The 17,685-nt window shown below is 40.3% G+C and overlaps 2 protein-coding genes across 4 annotated transcripts in view; one reads left to right on the forward strand and one right to left on the reverse strand.

Annotated features, from left to right (window-relative positions):
• KLHL15 (kelch like family member 15) overlaps positions 1 to 17,376 on the reverse strand; it is a 42,245-nt gene extending 24,869 nt beyond the window's left edge. The window contains exons 1-3 of one of the 2 annotated variants that reach the window (XM_021080521.1): positions 16,846 to 17,376; positions 16,041 to 16,240; positions 1,557 to 2,268 (exon numbers count right to left, since the gene is read on the reverse strand). In XM_021080521.1, the coding sequence (XP_020936180.1) occupies positions 1,557 to 2,261 (705 nt within the window). In that variant the 5' untranslated portion in view covers positions 2,262 to 2,268; positions 16,041 to 16,240; positions 16,846 to 17,376. Of the gene's footprint in view, positions 1 to 1,556; positions 2,269 to 16,040; positions 16,515 to 16,845 lie in introns of those variants that run through there. The other variant, XM_013986014.2, reaches the window with a different exon arrangement.
• Positions 16,632 to 17,685, forward strand: part of EIF2S3 (eukaryotic translation initiation factor 2 subunit gamma) — a 33,174-nt gene continuing 32,120 nt past the window's right edge. Inside the window, exon 1 of one of the 2 annotated variants that reach the window (XM_003134980.6) lies at positions 16,632 to 16,729. The gene's annotated coding sequence lies outside the window, so the exon portion shown is untranslated. The remainder of the gene's footprint in view (positions 16,730 to 17,685) is intronic. The other variant, XM_021080522.1, reaches the window with a different exon arrangement.

Consider the following 17,685-nt stretch of genomic DNA (forward strand, 5'->3'; position numbering starts at 1 on the left):
CTACTGCACAAATACTTCCATCTAGACTAAAGTTGGGAGGGAGGTTTGTTTTAGTAGTGGGGAAGCACTTGCATCTAACATATAAAGACAAAACAGGATTTCCCACACAATGAGAGCAATAAAAACAATATTAAGGAAAAAAATCAAAACCTAAGAGACAAATGATTTACATAGTTGATGAGGGGCTGACTATCACTGAACCAAAAATAATTAAGAAATGTATTCGCAGACGTGGCTCAGATCCTATGCTGCCATGGCTGTGGCGTAGGCTGGTAGCGGCAGCTCTGATTCAACCCCTGGCCTGGGAACTTCCATATGCTGTGGGTGCGGCCCTAAAAAGACCAAAAATATATATATATATATATTCTTTAGCTTAAATTATTTCTGCTCTATCAGTACATTCTGAGAATAAAGGATAAAATCCCACAAAATTTAGTTATCCATTAAAAGTATAAGTTAATGCTATTTCACAGCATTTCAGGAGGAAAAAAAAAGACATGCCAGGCGGCTGTTATCTGAAGGTGCAAATCTGTTTATTTTTCAAATGGTGTAAACAAACCTCCTTTGCAAACACTGTATTTTTATCACCAGGTCTGGTAACTAAAGCTGAGGAACTACCTCACCTGAAGGGTGTCGACCAAAGCTGTAAGTATGCTTTCTAGAAAGAAGAAAAGATGCAAGAGGTAAACAGAGCCCCAGAAATAACCATGTGATTAGAAACCAATTAAGTTAAGCAATTACTGAAACTGCTTTCTCCTCTTTGGGCAAGAAATGATCACAAGTGAGAGTCTGATATAAAAATGAAAAATGCTTATACGCAAAAAGGTCAAGGCAGTTTTGGAGAAAGACAATTTTAAGATAGCAGAACTATTACACGGTAAAATGTGCAAGGGGATGTTTGATCAATGTAGATAGGATTTATAGTCTGTTAAGAAATGCCAAAACAACGGTTTTAGACATAAACATGTTTTCATGGTTAAACTTAGTTAGTATTCACAGTGAAATGGTGGGGGTGGGGTGGGGAGATGGGAGAACTAGGTAAGAGAAGGGAAGAAAATAACCACCAGAGCCTGCTGGTTTTCAAGAGCTATTTTACATTTCCTTACTACATTTTAGAGGAATACGAAACTGTGTTAATGTTTTTCATTCAGAACTACGAAACTTCTCTCAACTCTAATTTCAGCATGTATCACTTAAATTAAAATTAATTTTTAAAAAGAGAGCTAGACTGACCCAGTTCAGATTTAATTACTCTGTGAAAAGAAAGAAAAGTTAAAGCAAACTTATAATATTTTGAATTAAATAATTATGCTTCAACTTTAAAAGTGCTTTTAAAATGAAACTACTCTACCACCTACCTGGTTCATCTTTTACCCATAAAATGTTTTAAAAAAACGTAAATGCACAACAAATTAGACTTCTTACACATAAACTATTCTTAAAAACTATTCATTCTCTTTTTGGCTCCTGACCAAGCCTGGGAATCTTATCTATAAAGACACACTGCCTTATTACCTAAATTGTGAGTACTGTCTATTGCTTTCAAATGCACTAACCTTCTCAAAAACACTGGATGGGGTCATCAAACAAAACCTGATGTTCTGAATGATGGTATCGGTATGTCTCCAGCGTCTTCTATCATGCCGCAGCCAAGACTGCACAGCCTCGTACAGCTCTATCTCTGGGAACCTGCTCAGATGATCATTATCCAAGTAAGACATGAGCTTCTCAAAGCTCAGATAAGACAGGAAGTCAGGCCTGGACATGAGTGGTACAAAGTTGTCTAGCAGAAAGGCGTCCAACTTCTCCCTGACTCCCTCGATGTTTACACCGAAATCATCTAAGAGTCTCATAATTTCTGCACAATTTTCTAAGCAGATTTTCGCTAATAGAAAAGAGCAGCAGAACTTCACCACTTCTATAAGCTGAACATACATGGCAGCCTGAAGAATCTCATGAACAGTACTCATACTCAGTTCTATAGTTCCATAATACATAAACTGAAGGACGTGACTGAAACCTGTAGCAGTAAGACCTTTTAAATGAATTTTGTCCTGATCTCGCTCTCTCATGTCTGCAGTAAACATAATTCTGAAGTAATCACTCTGGGTGGCCAAGAGTGCTTTATGGGCTTGGAACTGATGATCTTCAATAACCAGAGTGACATCAAGAAGCAATCCCTCCTCATACAGTGCTCTGAACCCAGCAGAGACACTGGTGTCATGGATGGAGGAACAGAATCCTTCCACGTCCCCTGCCATGAATCACCTGGAAAAAAAAGTAATCAAAGAAAACTGTGTTAATCATTTCCATGCATTCTGAAGACATTATTAACTTAGAACTTAATTTTTATAATTATCTCAATTCCACTGCCTAGTTCCTACATGTATAAACTATTTGGGAGAAAACAACTTAAAGGTTTGCAGGCTAATATTTTTAGCTTCGCTACCTGGGGAAAAAAAATCTATTAAATATCTACACAATAATGGTAAATTCTTAGTTTACAAATATATGCCTATCCCAGTGACTTTACATTGTTTATCAAATACATTTAAATATGTCCCCAAATTATCAACCAAAATAGATTTCCCAAATACTAAATGATGAGAAAAAGAGACAAAAAAGAAATTAAACCAAAAAGTACACTGTTGTCCTTGAAAACTCCTAGAAACTTGCCCAAAGGAAACAATCAGATAAATCTGTCAACTTGCACACACAAGAGTTTTCTTTCTAGCCTTATTTATAACAAAAAACTGGAAACTATTCAGAAGCCCAGTGACAGAAATAAATATGGCGCAGTCTTATAATGGATTACTGTAACAACTAAAAATGATGGCAGCAATCTACCTGCTTTGACAAAGGATATTTATCAGGTATGGTTATGTGGAAAAAAAGCGGACAACTGTACCATACTCAGTATGTTTTTAAAACTTAAATACACACATATATACTTAGATGAGGAAAAAGTCTAGAGGAATATATACCAAAATGATGTCTGAGTAGTGGGATTTCAGGAAATTTTGTTTATTTTTCCCTATTTACTTACTTCATTAACATTATTTTAAAAAACAATGACCAGGAGTTCCCATCGTGGCATCAGAAACAACTCCAACTAGGAACCATGAGGTTGCTGGTTCGATCCCTGGCCTCGCTCAGTGGGTTAAGGATCTTGCGTTGCTGTGAGCTAAGGTTTGCAGCTGTGGCTCGGAGCCTGCATTGCTGTGGCTATAGCGTAGGCTGGCAGCTGTAGCTCCATTTAGACCCCTAGCCTGGGAACTTCATATGCCGAGTGTGCGGCCCTAAAAAGCAAAAAATAAATAAACAATGACCATATATTACTTATACATCTAAAATACAGGAGTTCCCGTCGTGGTGCAGTGGTTAATGAATCTGACTGGGAACCATGAGGCTGCAGGTTTGATCCTTGGCCTTGCTCGGTGGGTTAAGGATCCGGCGTTGCCTCGAGCTGTGGTGTAGGTCGCAGACACAGCTTGGATCCAGAGTTGCTGTGGCTCTGGAGTAGGCCAGCGGCTGCAGCTCCAATTAGAGCCCTAGCCTGGGAACCTCCGTATGCTATGGGAGCGGCCCTAGAAATGCAAAAAAAAAAAAGAAAAAAAAAAGACACAATAAATAAATAAATAAAATACAAATATGTAATTTTTAAAGGAACTGAAAAACGTACTTTTGCATATCAGAGAAATTAGGCCAAAATAGCGGAATTATAATACATCTCTTGGAGTTCCCGTCGTGGCTCAGCAGAAATGAATCTAACTAGTATCCATGAGGATGCAGGTTCGAGCCCTGGCCTTGCTCGGTGGGTTAAGGATCCGGCATTGCTGTGAGCTGTGGTGTAGGTTGCAGACTCGGCTCAGATTCCTGAATTGCTGTGGCTATGGCATAGGCCAGCAGCTATAGCTCCAATTTGACCCCTAGCCTGGGAACCTCCATATGCCACAGGTGCAGCCCTAAAACACAAAAATAATAATAATAATAGATCTCTTAAGCAGAATAAACTAATTCAGTCTATTAGACTGTTTATGAAGCAAAGTAATTTTCTTCTTTTCAACACCCCACCCCGGCTCAACTATCCATCCTCTCAACTCTCATCTTCACACAGCTCTGGGCATCCTCTCCACTGACCCATCCCTCCATCCAAGAATTCCCTCCCAACCCTTCCACTGTGCCCTGTGGAACCTCACTTTAGTGTAAACAAACTCCCCTATAGGCTCTTGACAGTCAAAGTTTTCTCTGCAGTCTAATTTAAAAAAGAACAAACAGGGAGTTTTCACTGTGGTTCAGCAAAACAAATCCAACTAGTATCCATGAGGATGAGGGTTTGATGCCTGGCCTTGTTCAGTGGGTTAAGGATCCGGCATTGCCATGAGATGTGGTATGTAGGTCACAGACACTGCTCAGATCCCACGTTGCTGTTGCTGTGGTGTGGGCCAGCAACTGCAGCTCTGATTCAACCCCTAGCCTGGGTACTTCCATATGCCGTGGGTTCAGCCCTAAAAAGCAAACAAACATACCTCTTCAATGTTGTTCTTAGAACAAACTGCTCTTCTATAGATTATAATCTATGTTCTAAGCCTTCTCTTAGCTTCCTACTGTCCTTTTTCTGAAATATGGCCTTTCTCTTAGATAAAAATCCATCTTCTGTTGCTCCTTATTACTTATCACATACACATATCCTGATCTCTCTCTCTTACCCTATGTTCACTTATGACGTTGGTACCTGGCTGAAAGTAATTTTCTTCACCTCTTCAATGTTCACATAAGATCACTCATCCAAAAACTTGATAGGCCAAGTTCCCTTACCACCTCAACTCCTACAACCACCCCCTTACTCCATTTTATGTTTTTCTTTTTTTTTTTTTTTGGCTACAGGCCAGGGATCGAACCCGTACCACAGCTGTAACCAGAGCCACAGCAGTGGCAACGTGGGATCTTCAACCAGCTGAGCCATGAGGGAACTCCCCCTTTATTCCACTTTAAAACCTATTCCCAAATCTGCTGGGCCTTGCCACAATTCAGAACTGATCCACATCTGAAATCTTAACTGTCAACTTTCCACTCTCTGGCTTGACCTCTCTTTTTATTTGGTTTATCATCTCCAAACCTTACCACTATCCTTTTCCAGCTTAGACCTTCTGGTATCAGACCCCAATTCCCAAGCTCTTTCCTTTCCCTGACTGAGTGTTTGAATGGTCCCGAAGCCCTCCAGCAAAGCAGCTGGCACCCGTCACTGCTGGCACCTGCTCTACCTCCTTCTTTAGAGAGGCCATCATTGCCATTCTCACCACTCTATCACCAGTGCCTTCCCCTTTACTTGCTAAACGAAGAGCACTTCTGCGTGCCAGACTTTATCTTATAGAGGTATGTGCAGTTGCCAAGAGTGAAAAGGCAGCTTCCATGGACATACTAAAATACATACTCTCCACTCTTGTGAGTAGGCTATCACTAGATTTTCCTACTTTGTTTGATACTCTAGTTTAACTTCTTGACATATTAACCCATTTATTCAGTCGTTATCCGAGTCCAAGGTTATCTCAAAAAAAAAAAAATCCAACCAAACACAGAAAAACTTTGTTAATAAACAAGAAAAGAGTCTGAAAGGGTAATACACCAAATGTTAAAAATGGTTATCTAGGGATGGTGGAAGAGCAGGCAGGTTTTTTTTTTTTGTTTGTTTGCTGATCTGTGTTTTCTAATCTATCTTCAATGAAAGTATATTATTGCTTTTATTTATTTATTTTGTGGCACATGGTAGTTTCCAGGCTATAGGTCTAACTGGAGCTGCAGCTGCCAGCCTACCCCACAGCCACGCCAGATCCTAGCCACACCACAGCTCATGGGAACGCCGGATCCTTAACCCGCTGAGCAAGGCCAGGGATCAAACCTACATCCTCATGGATACTAGCCGGGTTCATCACTGCTGAGCCACAACAGGAACTCCTATTATTGCTTTCAAAATGCTCATTAAAAAAAAAATCTAAAAAACCCTCTAACTGTCAAATCCAAAGGTAACATCCCAGTCCCTATTTCTCAGAATCCTTCTGCAGCATGACTTATTCCCTTGGCTCATCACTCTCTCAGCTTCATGACATTATTTTCCTAATCCTCTTCCTATTCTTGGGCTACTTATTTCTCACTCTCCTTCCTGGGCTTATTTTTCTTAAGCTATCTCTTAAACACTGGTGTTCCCCAGGATTCTGTTCTTGCACCTTTTCTCTCTCATCTGAACACTGTATTTCCCTCAATGATCTCCTCTAAACCCATGGTTTCTACTGATAACCTACCTTTACCAGTGCCTTGACCATCACTGTCCCAATCTCTATCCTTACACTAGTACTTACATAGCATATCTCCTATTAGATATCTCTAGGTCCCCCACAGGCATCTCAAAATCATCATGTCTGAACAGCATCATAATTCTACCCTCTTCCCAATCAATTCTTTCTTTTGTATTTTTCTTATCAAGAGGCATTCTAGGTGCCTCTTTCTCCCCATTTGTCCCTAACTTACCTCTAAGTCTTAATGATTATACCATATAACATGTTCACTTACCTAAGACAGCAAAGTATGCACAAGATGAAATTAATATCAAAATTTTTATTAGCACTCCATTAACCCAAAAGCTATATACTTTCATTTTGGAAAGGGAAAACACAAGAGGGCTGTCTACAATTTGGAAAATAGATATAAGATATTTTAGACACAACTACGTTTGGCAGAACTACTTTACTAACACATTCAAGATTAAAGTAAGCTATCAGATCTTATTTCCTGAATTATGTTTAAAGACAAAATTAATGAGCTTAGAATTTCCCAAGTGATACAAGGCATATGTACACAAATACATACTGGGAACAAAAGGAACATCACACAGTATGATATCTGAATAATCAAACATTCTGGTTAGTAGAGGGCTATCAACATCACACTATCAATTTTCAAAATAATTAGAATAAAAAACACAAATTAAAATGGAGGAAAAATTTTGATATTTCATTATCTTTCTCACAATCATTATGGAAACAAACTATTACTCTGGCTCATCAAGATTTTACTGGTCACATTAACGTAGATTTAATAATAGAAGGTTGTGCATCAGCATTCATATACTTGAGAGAGAACTGCTTTGTTTCACTAATCTATTATTTTGACAGTGCCTAAAAAACCATATTATTTCACTTCTTGTCGAAGTAACCCTCTCTCCAGGAGTTCCCTGGTGGCTTAGCAGTTAAGGATCCAGCATTGTTACTGCTGTGGCATGGATTTGATCCCTGCTGTGGGCATGGTCAAAACAATTATAAAATAAAAATATGGGGCGTTTCTGCTATGATACTATGGGCTAAGGATCCAACTGCAACAGCTCAGGTTGCTGCAGAGGCACAGGTTTGATCCCAGCCTGGAGCAGTGTTAAGGATTCAGTGTTGACGCAGCTGTGGCTTGGATTCAATCCCTGGCCCTCCCTACCTAACAGTTATCACTATCTGATAAGGCCTCAAACAGCTAATACTCACTTTTCCAAAAAAAAAAAAAAAAAGGTTCCATCTAAAGGAAACTTTTTAAAGGAGATACTATACTTTCTCCAAAAAAGTAATCTAGGTTCCAGATATTTAGCATGATGGAAATATCATAGGGCTAAGAAGCCAGGAGGGGAAAAAAAAGGAGGAGGATTGGTAAGATGTGAGGCAAAAGACCCTAAAGATACATAGTAAGGACAGCACCCACTTCCCTCTGGGCACCCAGCCCACCAAGGGGGATTCCTAGCAGGCAGGCTTCTACCCTGTGATTCTGTCCCCAGTCACATATGATCAGACTGGGGTGAGAAATATCAATCAAAATGAACAAGAACTTTTTAGAAAGGAGAGAAAGAGAAAAAGGGAATTTCCTGGTGGCCTGGGAATTGAGGATTCAGTGTTGTCACTACTGCAGCACAGGTTTGATCCCTGGGCCAGGAATTTCCACATGCTACAGAAGCGACCAAGAGAGAAAGAGAGAGAGAGAGAGGAAGAAAGAGGTGGGGGGAGGGAGACGGAGGGAGAGAGGGATGCACTGACTATGTATGACTGGAACTAGAACATGTCAAAGAGCAGCTGTGGCACCAACTTCTGCCTGCCACACAGGCTGAGGATCAGAGAAAGCCAGTCAACTGAGATAAAAGAGGAAAGCCAAGAGGAGAGGACAGGGCGTGCTCCCTGAAGCCTTCATTTTTCTAGTTCCTAGGTCCAGCTCTACTCCTGCCCTTGGGTTCTGAGAGAATCCTTACATGCTCAGAATAAATTCCCTCTTTCTACTCCCTTAGGTGGGGTTTTCCTACATATAACCAAGGTCCCTAACTAACACAGTTTTAGAACAGAAATAGCTATACTTTGAGTGAATTACTTTTTTTGGTCTTATCTATGCATCTGTAAAATAAAAGCATTCAACACGATGATCTCTAAAAATTTTTAGTCATAAAACTCATTTTTTCTACTTTTTATATGATTTTACAGATGTGTAAAGCACTATAAGTGCTATCTTTATAAAAGATATACAAAGTAAACAAATTAAAGCTATTTTTTAAATCTTAGCAATGCAATACTGAAGTTCATCTGATCTAAACTACTTCTAAAACTAATCTGTGATAGCTGGGAAATTTGCAGTGATTTTTTGTCTTTGTCTTTTTAGGGCCGCAGCTGTGGCACATGGAGGTCCCCAGGCTAGCGGTCAAATCAGAGCTGTAGATGCTGGCCTACACCACAGCCACAGCAACTTGTGATCTGAGCCATGTCTGCGACCTACACCACAGTTCACGGAAACACCGGATCCTTAACCCACTGAGCAAGGCTAGGGATCAAACCCGCATCCTCATGAATACTAGTCAGGTTCATTAACCACTAAGCCATGACGGGAACTCCTGCAGTAATTTTCTTTTCCTTGAAAAAGCTTGGCACATCTATCAATAAGACTAACAGCTTTAGAGCAGCAGCAGTATTTTATACTTTTATGGGAAACATGTATATAAGTAGAAAACAACTGTGATTAACCAACCAACATGATATAGCCTCTAAATGGTTAGCGAAGTAAGAGTACCAATCTGGAGTCAGATGCCTACATTTGAATCCTGGTTCTTATTAGCTCTGTGACCTTGGGCAAGCTACTTAGCTTCTCTGTGCTTTAATGTCCTCATCTGTAAAAAGGGGGATACTGATATTAATAGAACCTACCTCATGGTCTGCTGTGAGGATTAAACAAGTTAAGACATGTAAAGATTTAGAATGGCATAAGGCCCTTAAGTGTACCATAACATTAGGGCTTATTATTATGCCCCTTCATTTAGTGCTATTGGAACCAATAAAATAAACCTGACCCTTTGACAATCCTGTTAATTCTGGAGAAAATCCTTCTCCTTAGCAACAGCACCTCGAACCCTAGCCCATCTTCTCAGGAAAGTCTCTCAGGACCGAGGCCAGCTCAGCTTGATTGATGAAGATACTAATGCCCACAGGTGAAATTTTTCTTCAAGGTCATACAACTAGTTAAAAATAGAGTTAAGACTAGAATCTGATTTACTTACCATTAGTGTGACCTGGAGAAATTTAGTTAACTCCCTGACCTCAGTTCCCATCCATATATTAGGAATAATCATCATCCATTATTACTGAGTTGGGCTTGTGATGATAAAATAAATCAATACAAGTTAAATGTCCAGCCCACCGGAGGTCAATCAATGCTGCCTTCCCTGTTCAACTCTTACCTAATGTTCCATCACCCAAAAAACTATAGGAACTTAACACCCTTCAAATTCCCCTCAACAGACACCGCACCTCCCTAAGGTTAATCATAAAGCAAGTTTATAGGAGATCAGGAGGTGTACTGGTAGTCTAAACACTGGGCCCCATTTCCAATAGCATTGTTTTCCATTTTTCCTCATCACACGGGTATAATTTTCTAGGTCTGGGGGCTCCTTAGGCTTTTCTGACATAACAAGAGTAGCCAGTGACCCTTTATATCTGTGCTGTTCAATATGAAAGCCACTACTAATGGGGCTTTTGAATACCTGAAATGTGGCTAGACCAGAGAAGTGCTTTAAGTATAAAATGAACACCAGATTGTGAAGACTTAGTACAAATAAGGTAAAATATCTCATTATATAAAATTTTAATACTGATTACATGTTGAAATAATATTTTGGATATACTGAGTTAAATAAAACATCAAAATTAATCTCACCTGTTTTTTACTTTGTAAAACTGTGATTATGAGAAAATTTTAAATTGCATATGTGGCTTGCATTATATTCTATTGGACAGCACAGATCTATCACATCAATGTTTACGGCATCGAACACCACACTTACAAATGAACATATGAAACAAAACCAACTTGTTCACAATCCATACCCTGGAAGCAATAAAGAAAAGAAAAAAAAAAGTGAGGCTTAGATGAAAATAGAATAAAATAAAAATAGCACAAAAACACATATAAGCAAATAAAATAAAAAAGGTAATAGGAGTTCCCATTGTGGCTCAGCAGAAACAAATCTGACTAGCATCCATGAGGATGCAGGTTCGATCCCCTGGCCTTGCTCAGTGGGTTAAGGATCCAGCATTGCCCTGAGCTGTGGTGTAGGTTGCAGATGAGGCTCAGATCTGGCGTAGCTGTGGCTGTGGTGTAGGCCAGTGGCTACAGCTCTGATTCAACCCCTAGCCTGGGAACCTCCATATGCCGCGGGTGTAGCCCTAAAAATACAAAAAAGCAAAGAAAAGAGGTAAAAAACAAAGAAAAGGCTAAGCGTAAGAATACGAACAGAAAAATACATAAAATCTGTTAAGATGGGAGAATTATAGCAATTTAAGTAATAAATTAATAATTATAAGAACTAATCACTGTAGATGTAAACAAAATCAAGTAATTATAAATCAGTGAGGGCTGGGGGAAAATTCTGTTAAGGAGCTTTGAGAAAAGATATGTACTGACATTCAAAATGCTCAATGTACAAAAATTTTGTATCCTCACTTTTCAAAATAGATAATTAGATTAAGAGAAATCATGGTTTACAAACCTATATACTCTTGGCCTTTTCACTTCTGTATTTTATACTTAGCCTTCAGAATTTCAAATGGTAGTTTTTTTTCTAAAGGGGAGCCAATTTAAACTAAACGATAAGGCATACTCATACTACTAGGAAAGAAATACTGGAGTTTGTCCTGTTCCATAAACTTGGCACTGACTAAAGAAAAAAGAAAGCCTCACATTTTCTATGCATGAGAATGATCAGTATAGCAATTCTCAAAGTGTGGTCCGGGTAGAATTGGGGCCCTCATCTCCTAAGAGGACTTCACAAGGTCAAAACGATTTTCATAATAATAATTTAAAAAGTGATTTGTCTTTTTTACGTTCTTTCAGTGTTTTCTAGAGACTGCATGTGATATCATAAGATACTAAATGCAGAAGCCGATAAGAAGCCCATTGTCTTATCAAGACAGACTTTAGAGAGATTTGCAAAAATGTAAAACGATACCTCTTCTCACCAAGTTTTTTGTTTTGGGAAATAGTTATTTTTCATTAAAAATGTTATTTAAACTAACATGTAATGGGTTTTTGGAATGAATTATAAGTAAGCATTTTTTAAATGTCCCAGTTTTAATTTCTAATATGGTCAATATAAATAGACACAACCCACATGAACAAAAGCTCTTGAGATCCCAATAATTTTAAGAGTATAATGAGATCCTGAGATCAAAAGGTTGGAGTACCCTGATAACACACACATATACAAAACAACCTCTTCTTACCTCTGCTGTGAAAGACTATTACTGCTATTTATATCACAGAAATTTCTAACAGTTCAAACTCTCTAGTGACCAGTAAAGAAAAGTCTGGTGGGGGTAAAATTGGACAGGAAATTAAAGGCAAAGAAATTAAATACTTCCTTTTCAGTCAGAAGGCCGTCATTCTGATTGGAAGGCAAAATTCTAGGCAATTAAGAAGATGTTTCAAAATTAACTAACCTCCATGTTTATGCCATAAACAATAATTTAATGCTTTCACATTCCTCCCACAGCTGTTTGAGCATTCATACAAAACCCTCATTTATTCAGAACAAAAGCTAGATGTTCAGAGGTTGATATACTTATCTTCAATGAAAAATTTAAATTATTTCATACTACCTATCTTCCTCAAACTGTTAGTCTACCGATCAATGTTGATGCCTATGCAGAAAATGCCATACTTGCATACTAAAAAGAAAATGCAAGGTTTACTATGGGTAAAAATGTAACTAATTTCTGAGTCATAAAATTTCTCTCAATTTCTGTAACTTATAAAGTAAAAAGTCTTTTATTCAACAATCTCAAAGCAGCCAAATTCTCAATCTAAAAAGGAAGAAAAATTTGAAAACAGACTAACTTTATTAGCTTTATCAGCAGTCATTTTACCCTTAGATACACTACTCAAACTGACAAACAACTCAATCTAATATTTGAGGAAAGGCTGTCTAGGTTAACTTTAATTTGTTTAGTACTGGGAATTCTTTCTTTTCCATCAAAATGTTTTTATAACTCAGTACCAACTTGCAAATGACCATTTAACTAAGCTTTTAAGAAAGCTGAGTCCTCCAGCCTCCTGGTTGGCACCTATTATCTAAATTACTTCACTTTTCAGTTATGTTTAGCATTTAGTCATCCTATAATACAAGAAACCTTATTAGAAAAAGGAAAAAAATTGTTTCAATGCTATTTTTTCATCAGAAGGTTTTTAATTTAATGCTCCTCTGCTTATTCCTCACTACGAGTAGTAGTAGTCCAAGAGTGATGTCATGGAAAACAGCTTCCCTAGCCTTTAGAGACTGGATCCAGTGAGAATTCTAGGAAAAGCCTCTATTGGGGAATAAAACCAAAAATCTTCTAAGTCATATCCTAACATGAAATCATCAATACTATCTATGCTAACATCTTAGTTCTGCATGTACAACTAAACTAAACCTTTTGGGAGGTCTTGATGTTATGATATAGATTCCCTGCAAATCTTTAAATGATGCAGAATCATTAACTAAATTCAATGATCTTATCAGAGACAAAGAATAAGTCTTCTATCTATTTGTATTTGATTAGGCCTTCCACTTTCGGACTAGTAGCAGTACAACATATACCCATGGCAAAGATGAACTATGAGTTCCTCCAATGATTCCTAAAATGGCTATAATAATTATCTCCTAATTTCTCCCCCTTGTTCACCCTTTCCCAGATATACTGGCCTCTTCGATGATTATTGAAAAACAGCCACACACCCACCTTAAGGCCCTTGTACTTGCCATTCCCTTTGCCTGGACCACTAATTCCAATATACACGGCTCCCTTCATGTCTTTCCTTCAGCATCTTATCTCAGTGAGGCCTTCCCCCGAACCCTTTCTTTAAAATCTAAAATTCCCCCCTTTTCTGCTTTATTTCTCTCCATATTATATTAAATGGAAATATAGACTATTTTCTTTATTTAGTTTACTTTTTTTTGTTTTGTTTTTTGGTTCGTTGACTGTTGTATCCCCAGAATCTTTCTAGGAATGGTGCTTGGCACATAAGTGTTTAGTATACATTTGTGGGATGAATAGATAAATTTAAAACCCTCACAACCCTAACTATCCCTGATTTAGAGATGAGAAAACTCAAAACTCACAGAGGTTAAGTAACTTGCCCAAGACTATGATTCTTAGTAAGTGGTAGCATTGGGGTCAGCCTGACTTTGGAGCCTTGATTCTAACCACTATTCTGCAATGCTTCCCCAATAACTGCCTTTCATTTCTCTTCAATAAAAAACCTCACACCAGCTACAGCATTCCAATTCAGTGGAAATAAATGCTAACAAATTAATCCAACCCCTCAAAAGCTACATATTTATTCTCCTCACAGTTAATATTATTTACTCCCAAAATTTCTACAATGGGAAAGGGCAAGTTTGACATTAGGCCAGCTACATAATTTTCGGGGCCCAAGGCAAAAATGAAAATGTGGGGCCCCTTGTTCAAAAGCCCGGAAAAAAGTGTCATTAAAGGTACTAAAATACACTAAAAGATACGTCGCCTTTCTTCGGACGTATCTCTCAACTTGTGATTATTTTTTAATGTTATTTAATGCATTCTAAGTAAAGAAAAATTAAAAATTTAAATTATCATGAATTTTACTGTTCACCTTTATATTGTATAATGCCAGTTTTACGTGAAGAATATTAAAACAAGTTTGGGGCCCTTATGAACACCCAGGAAGGCATGCCAGCCCTGGTTCCAAGATTTTAGCCCCAAGCAACCCAACTCAAGGCAGAGAGAAGGCCAAACCCTGAAATTCCCAATAAAGCACTAATTTGCCAAAATTTTATCTTCAGGACAAGCGATAAGTCCAATGTATAAAAGCTAGCACATTAAAGTAGGCTCTTCCTTTTACTAATTTAATCTTGCCTGCCTTATATTATTCTGTCTTTTTACAAAATGCAAAAGCATATTCTGAAAGACAACCAGTATTAGATTATAAATTTAATAAAACATCTCAGGAACAAACTCAGAAAACCATTTGTTAGCTAAAAATAACAATATACTTTTAAAAAAGCTTCTCTTTCACTTTTTGTGGATAATCTTTAAAAGCCAAACTATACAACATTTCTGATGTGCCAAATAAGAATGATTCCACATTGATCTGTTACATGTATATATTATAAATTCTGACAAATCCGATTTTCAAACCACAAATATTTATGATTTATATATCCTATTATGCCCCCTCAAGTAAGTCGGCAATACAAAGTGCAAATTAACATCCTTTACCACTGAAAAACTGGTTCTAAGCATCTAATTGTCGTGTTGATTAAAAAAGGGAATTAAATTACATAAATATTGCATTAAGTGTCAAAAAGTTGAAATTTTCTACACATTTCTAGGTCTATTAAGATTTAAAGAAAACCGAATGAATTTATAAGCTCTCCAAAAACAATTTTCAAATTAGTAGCTATTCAGGCATCTTGTTCCCTAGATACGAAAAATAAGCATTAATATTATATGTATAACTGAATCAGTGTGCTGTACACCTGAAACTAACACGACATTGTAAATCAACTCTATTTCTATTTTAAAAAGAAAGAAAAATAGGCTTTAAAATTAGAGTATACATTTTAAAAGCATTTTCTAGATTACAATTTAATCAGATTAACAAAAGAAAATGTAAATTCAAAAAATATTAAGACTAAGCCAACGTAAGGTGTTTAATATTCCGAGTAAGGAAAAGGGCATAAGCGGCCTAGAAAAATGAAAAGCAAAGCACCACAGTAACGTTACATTTGAATTAAAGAATACCGTTATTTAAATAAGCAGTTAGCATTTCGTAGGAAGAAGGCCAGGCAACGTGACTATTATATATCTAGTCGAGTCACAGCACTGCTTCGCTATTCCGTACTTACTGCTTATACTTATAATATAGAAATAAAGAGGCAGCAACAGTTAGCCACTACAACATTAACCGCTCTGGCGAAGGTTACTTTAAAAATCGCCTTGCATTTTTACAACACTTTACAGCTATAGATTATTTTCACATATATGACCTCATACAGTCCTCACTATCCTGTGATGTGGCTATTACTGACTACATTTCATAGATAGGAAACCGAGGTTCGGTAAGCGATTTTCTGAGAGTCACCCAGTCGAACCCAGACCTTCTGATTCCGCGTTTTCTGCCTCGCATTTCGCATAGTTCTATTTCAGGCATAAACAGAATTTTTAAAGGGAAAGAATGGGTTAGGGAGAAAATAATCATGGTACCTGCAGCTGTGTGCTGCAAAAAATGGCTGAATTATGCTTCTTCCCTTTTTTTTTTTTTTTTTTTTTTTTTGGCCTGGAAAAAAATTAAATTTCAAACAATTTTAACTAAACTCAAAGATAAATTAGATCCCGGCGTTTACCAAATGTATGACTGAGGTCGGTGCAGAAAGGGCTACCGAATCCGTGCCTAGCGCGGGGCCGCGGACGAAGCCCGGGCTCCCGGAGGCCGGAGGGCCAGGGGCGGCTACGCACCTCGGGGGTCTGTCCAACCTCTAGTGGACGGCAGTCTGCATCAGGAAGAAGCGGGCCGGCTGGCCGGGCGATGGGCGGTCGGGCGCCGGGACGGCACTCGGCAGGCTTCTCGAACGTCTACAAGGGGCCGCTCCCGGGCCGGGCCGGGGCGCTCCGGCGGGGGGCGAGTCTGCGCGCCTGCGGCCCCCACGAAACCAGTCCTGGGAAAGAAGACAGCGCTGAGACGCTAGTCAAGACAGTCGGGCTCGGCGCGAGGCGGCGCGGCGTCGGGGCCGGGCCCGGCCTTGGCAACGCCAGGAGCCTCGCAGCGCCCTGCGGGGTTCGGCAGGAGGGCCGATTCGGCGCCTCGGGTGGAAAGAGGGGCTGGGGGGCCGCGGGCAGCGGCAGAAGCGCCGGCGGGCAGCGGCAGAAGCGCCGGCGGTGGCGGCGTCAACGACGGCGTCTCCGGGCTTCTGCCCCGAAGCGCGCGGAGCCTCAGGATCACCCACGCCGGGGGTGGAGGAAGGCGGGAAAGGGGCGGGAAAGGGGCGGGAAAGGGGCGGAGCGAGCGGGGCCACGAGCCAGGGGCCGCTCCGGGCCGCGCGCCCCCTGTGGGCCGCGGGAGCCGCCCGGGGCCCGCCCAGTGAGGCGGGGCCCGTCGGCAGGGGGCTCCATGCGCCGTCGTCGCAACGCGGAAGGCTGCCACGCGGGTAGGGAGGTCGAAGGGTGGGAATGCGAGAGTTGGAGCGCGGGCCCGTGAGGCGCCCTGGGCCCCAACTGGCGCCTCGAGGGGGCCCGCGAGGGCCGCGGCCCAGAGGGTGTTTACCTTCCCCCTGGTCGAGCGCCAATGCCGCCATCTTTCAGCCAACGCGCGTCACTTCCGGCGCCGCGGGAGCGGGAGCGGGTGTGGGAGTGAGGTGGGGGCAGGGCTGTCCCACGCCCACGGGGCCCCACGTTCTGCCGGCTATGCCGGCGGGCCTCACCGAGGGGAAGGCGGCGCAGCGTTGCGGACGCGGGCTCGGCCAGACGCGGTTTCCCCCGCGGCTTAGCCGTCGGGGCTGGAAACTCGGCAGTGCTAGTCCCCGCGCAGCGGTCCTTCTTCGCTTACGCGAGCGGTGGGCTCGAGCCACTGCGGTGTGCCCACCCTAGACAAGTTGAGGGTTAAGAAACCCGGAAAATGTCTTTTTGCATCTTCCACACGGTGGGGGTGGCGGAACAGGGACGACGTGGAGGGGGCTTTGGCGTATCTACCTGTGTTGTAAACGTGACTGCATCTGCGCCAAATGACATCATTTATTAAGGCAACTTGCAGGGGATTGTTGCGTCATAGGGTTCCACTTGGCTAGTTGCAGAACAATTACGCGTTTCAGAAATACATTTCCCAGAGGTGAGAAAATTCATAGAAAACGGCTTGTCTGCACCACACAGAAATGCCGGATCTGAAAACGCTGTTCTGTTTCTATTTGTGTCAAAATCAGATGGCAAGAACGAACATTCAGAAGGCAGTGGTTTTTTAGTTTTTTATTTTTAACAAATCGATTCTAGAATCGTAGCTAGTGCCTTTTACATACCGCGTTTTCTTGATTTAAGAATTTAAAATTACATCACAGGACTGTTTTGTAAATGTGTCGTTTTGAAATCTCTGTAGGAAAAGTGTAGATGACAG

This window comes from Sus scrofa, chromosome X (assembly GCF_000003025.6).
Source record: "Sus scrofa isolate TJ Tabasco breed Duroc chromosome X, Sscrofa11.1, whole genome shotgun sequence".
NCBI classification, from domain to species: domain Eukaryota; kingdom Metazoa; phylum Chordata; class Mammalia; order Artiodactyla; family Suidae; genus Sus; species Sus scrofa.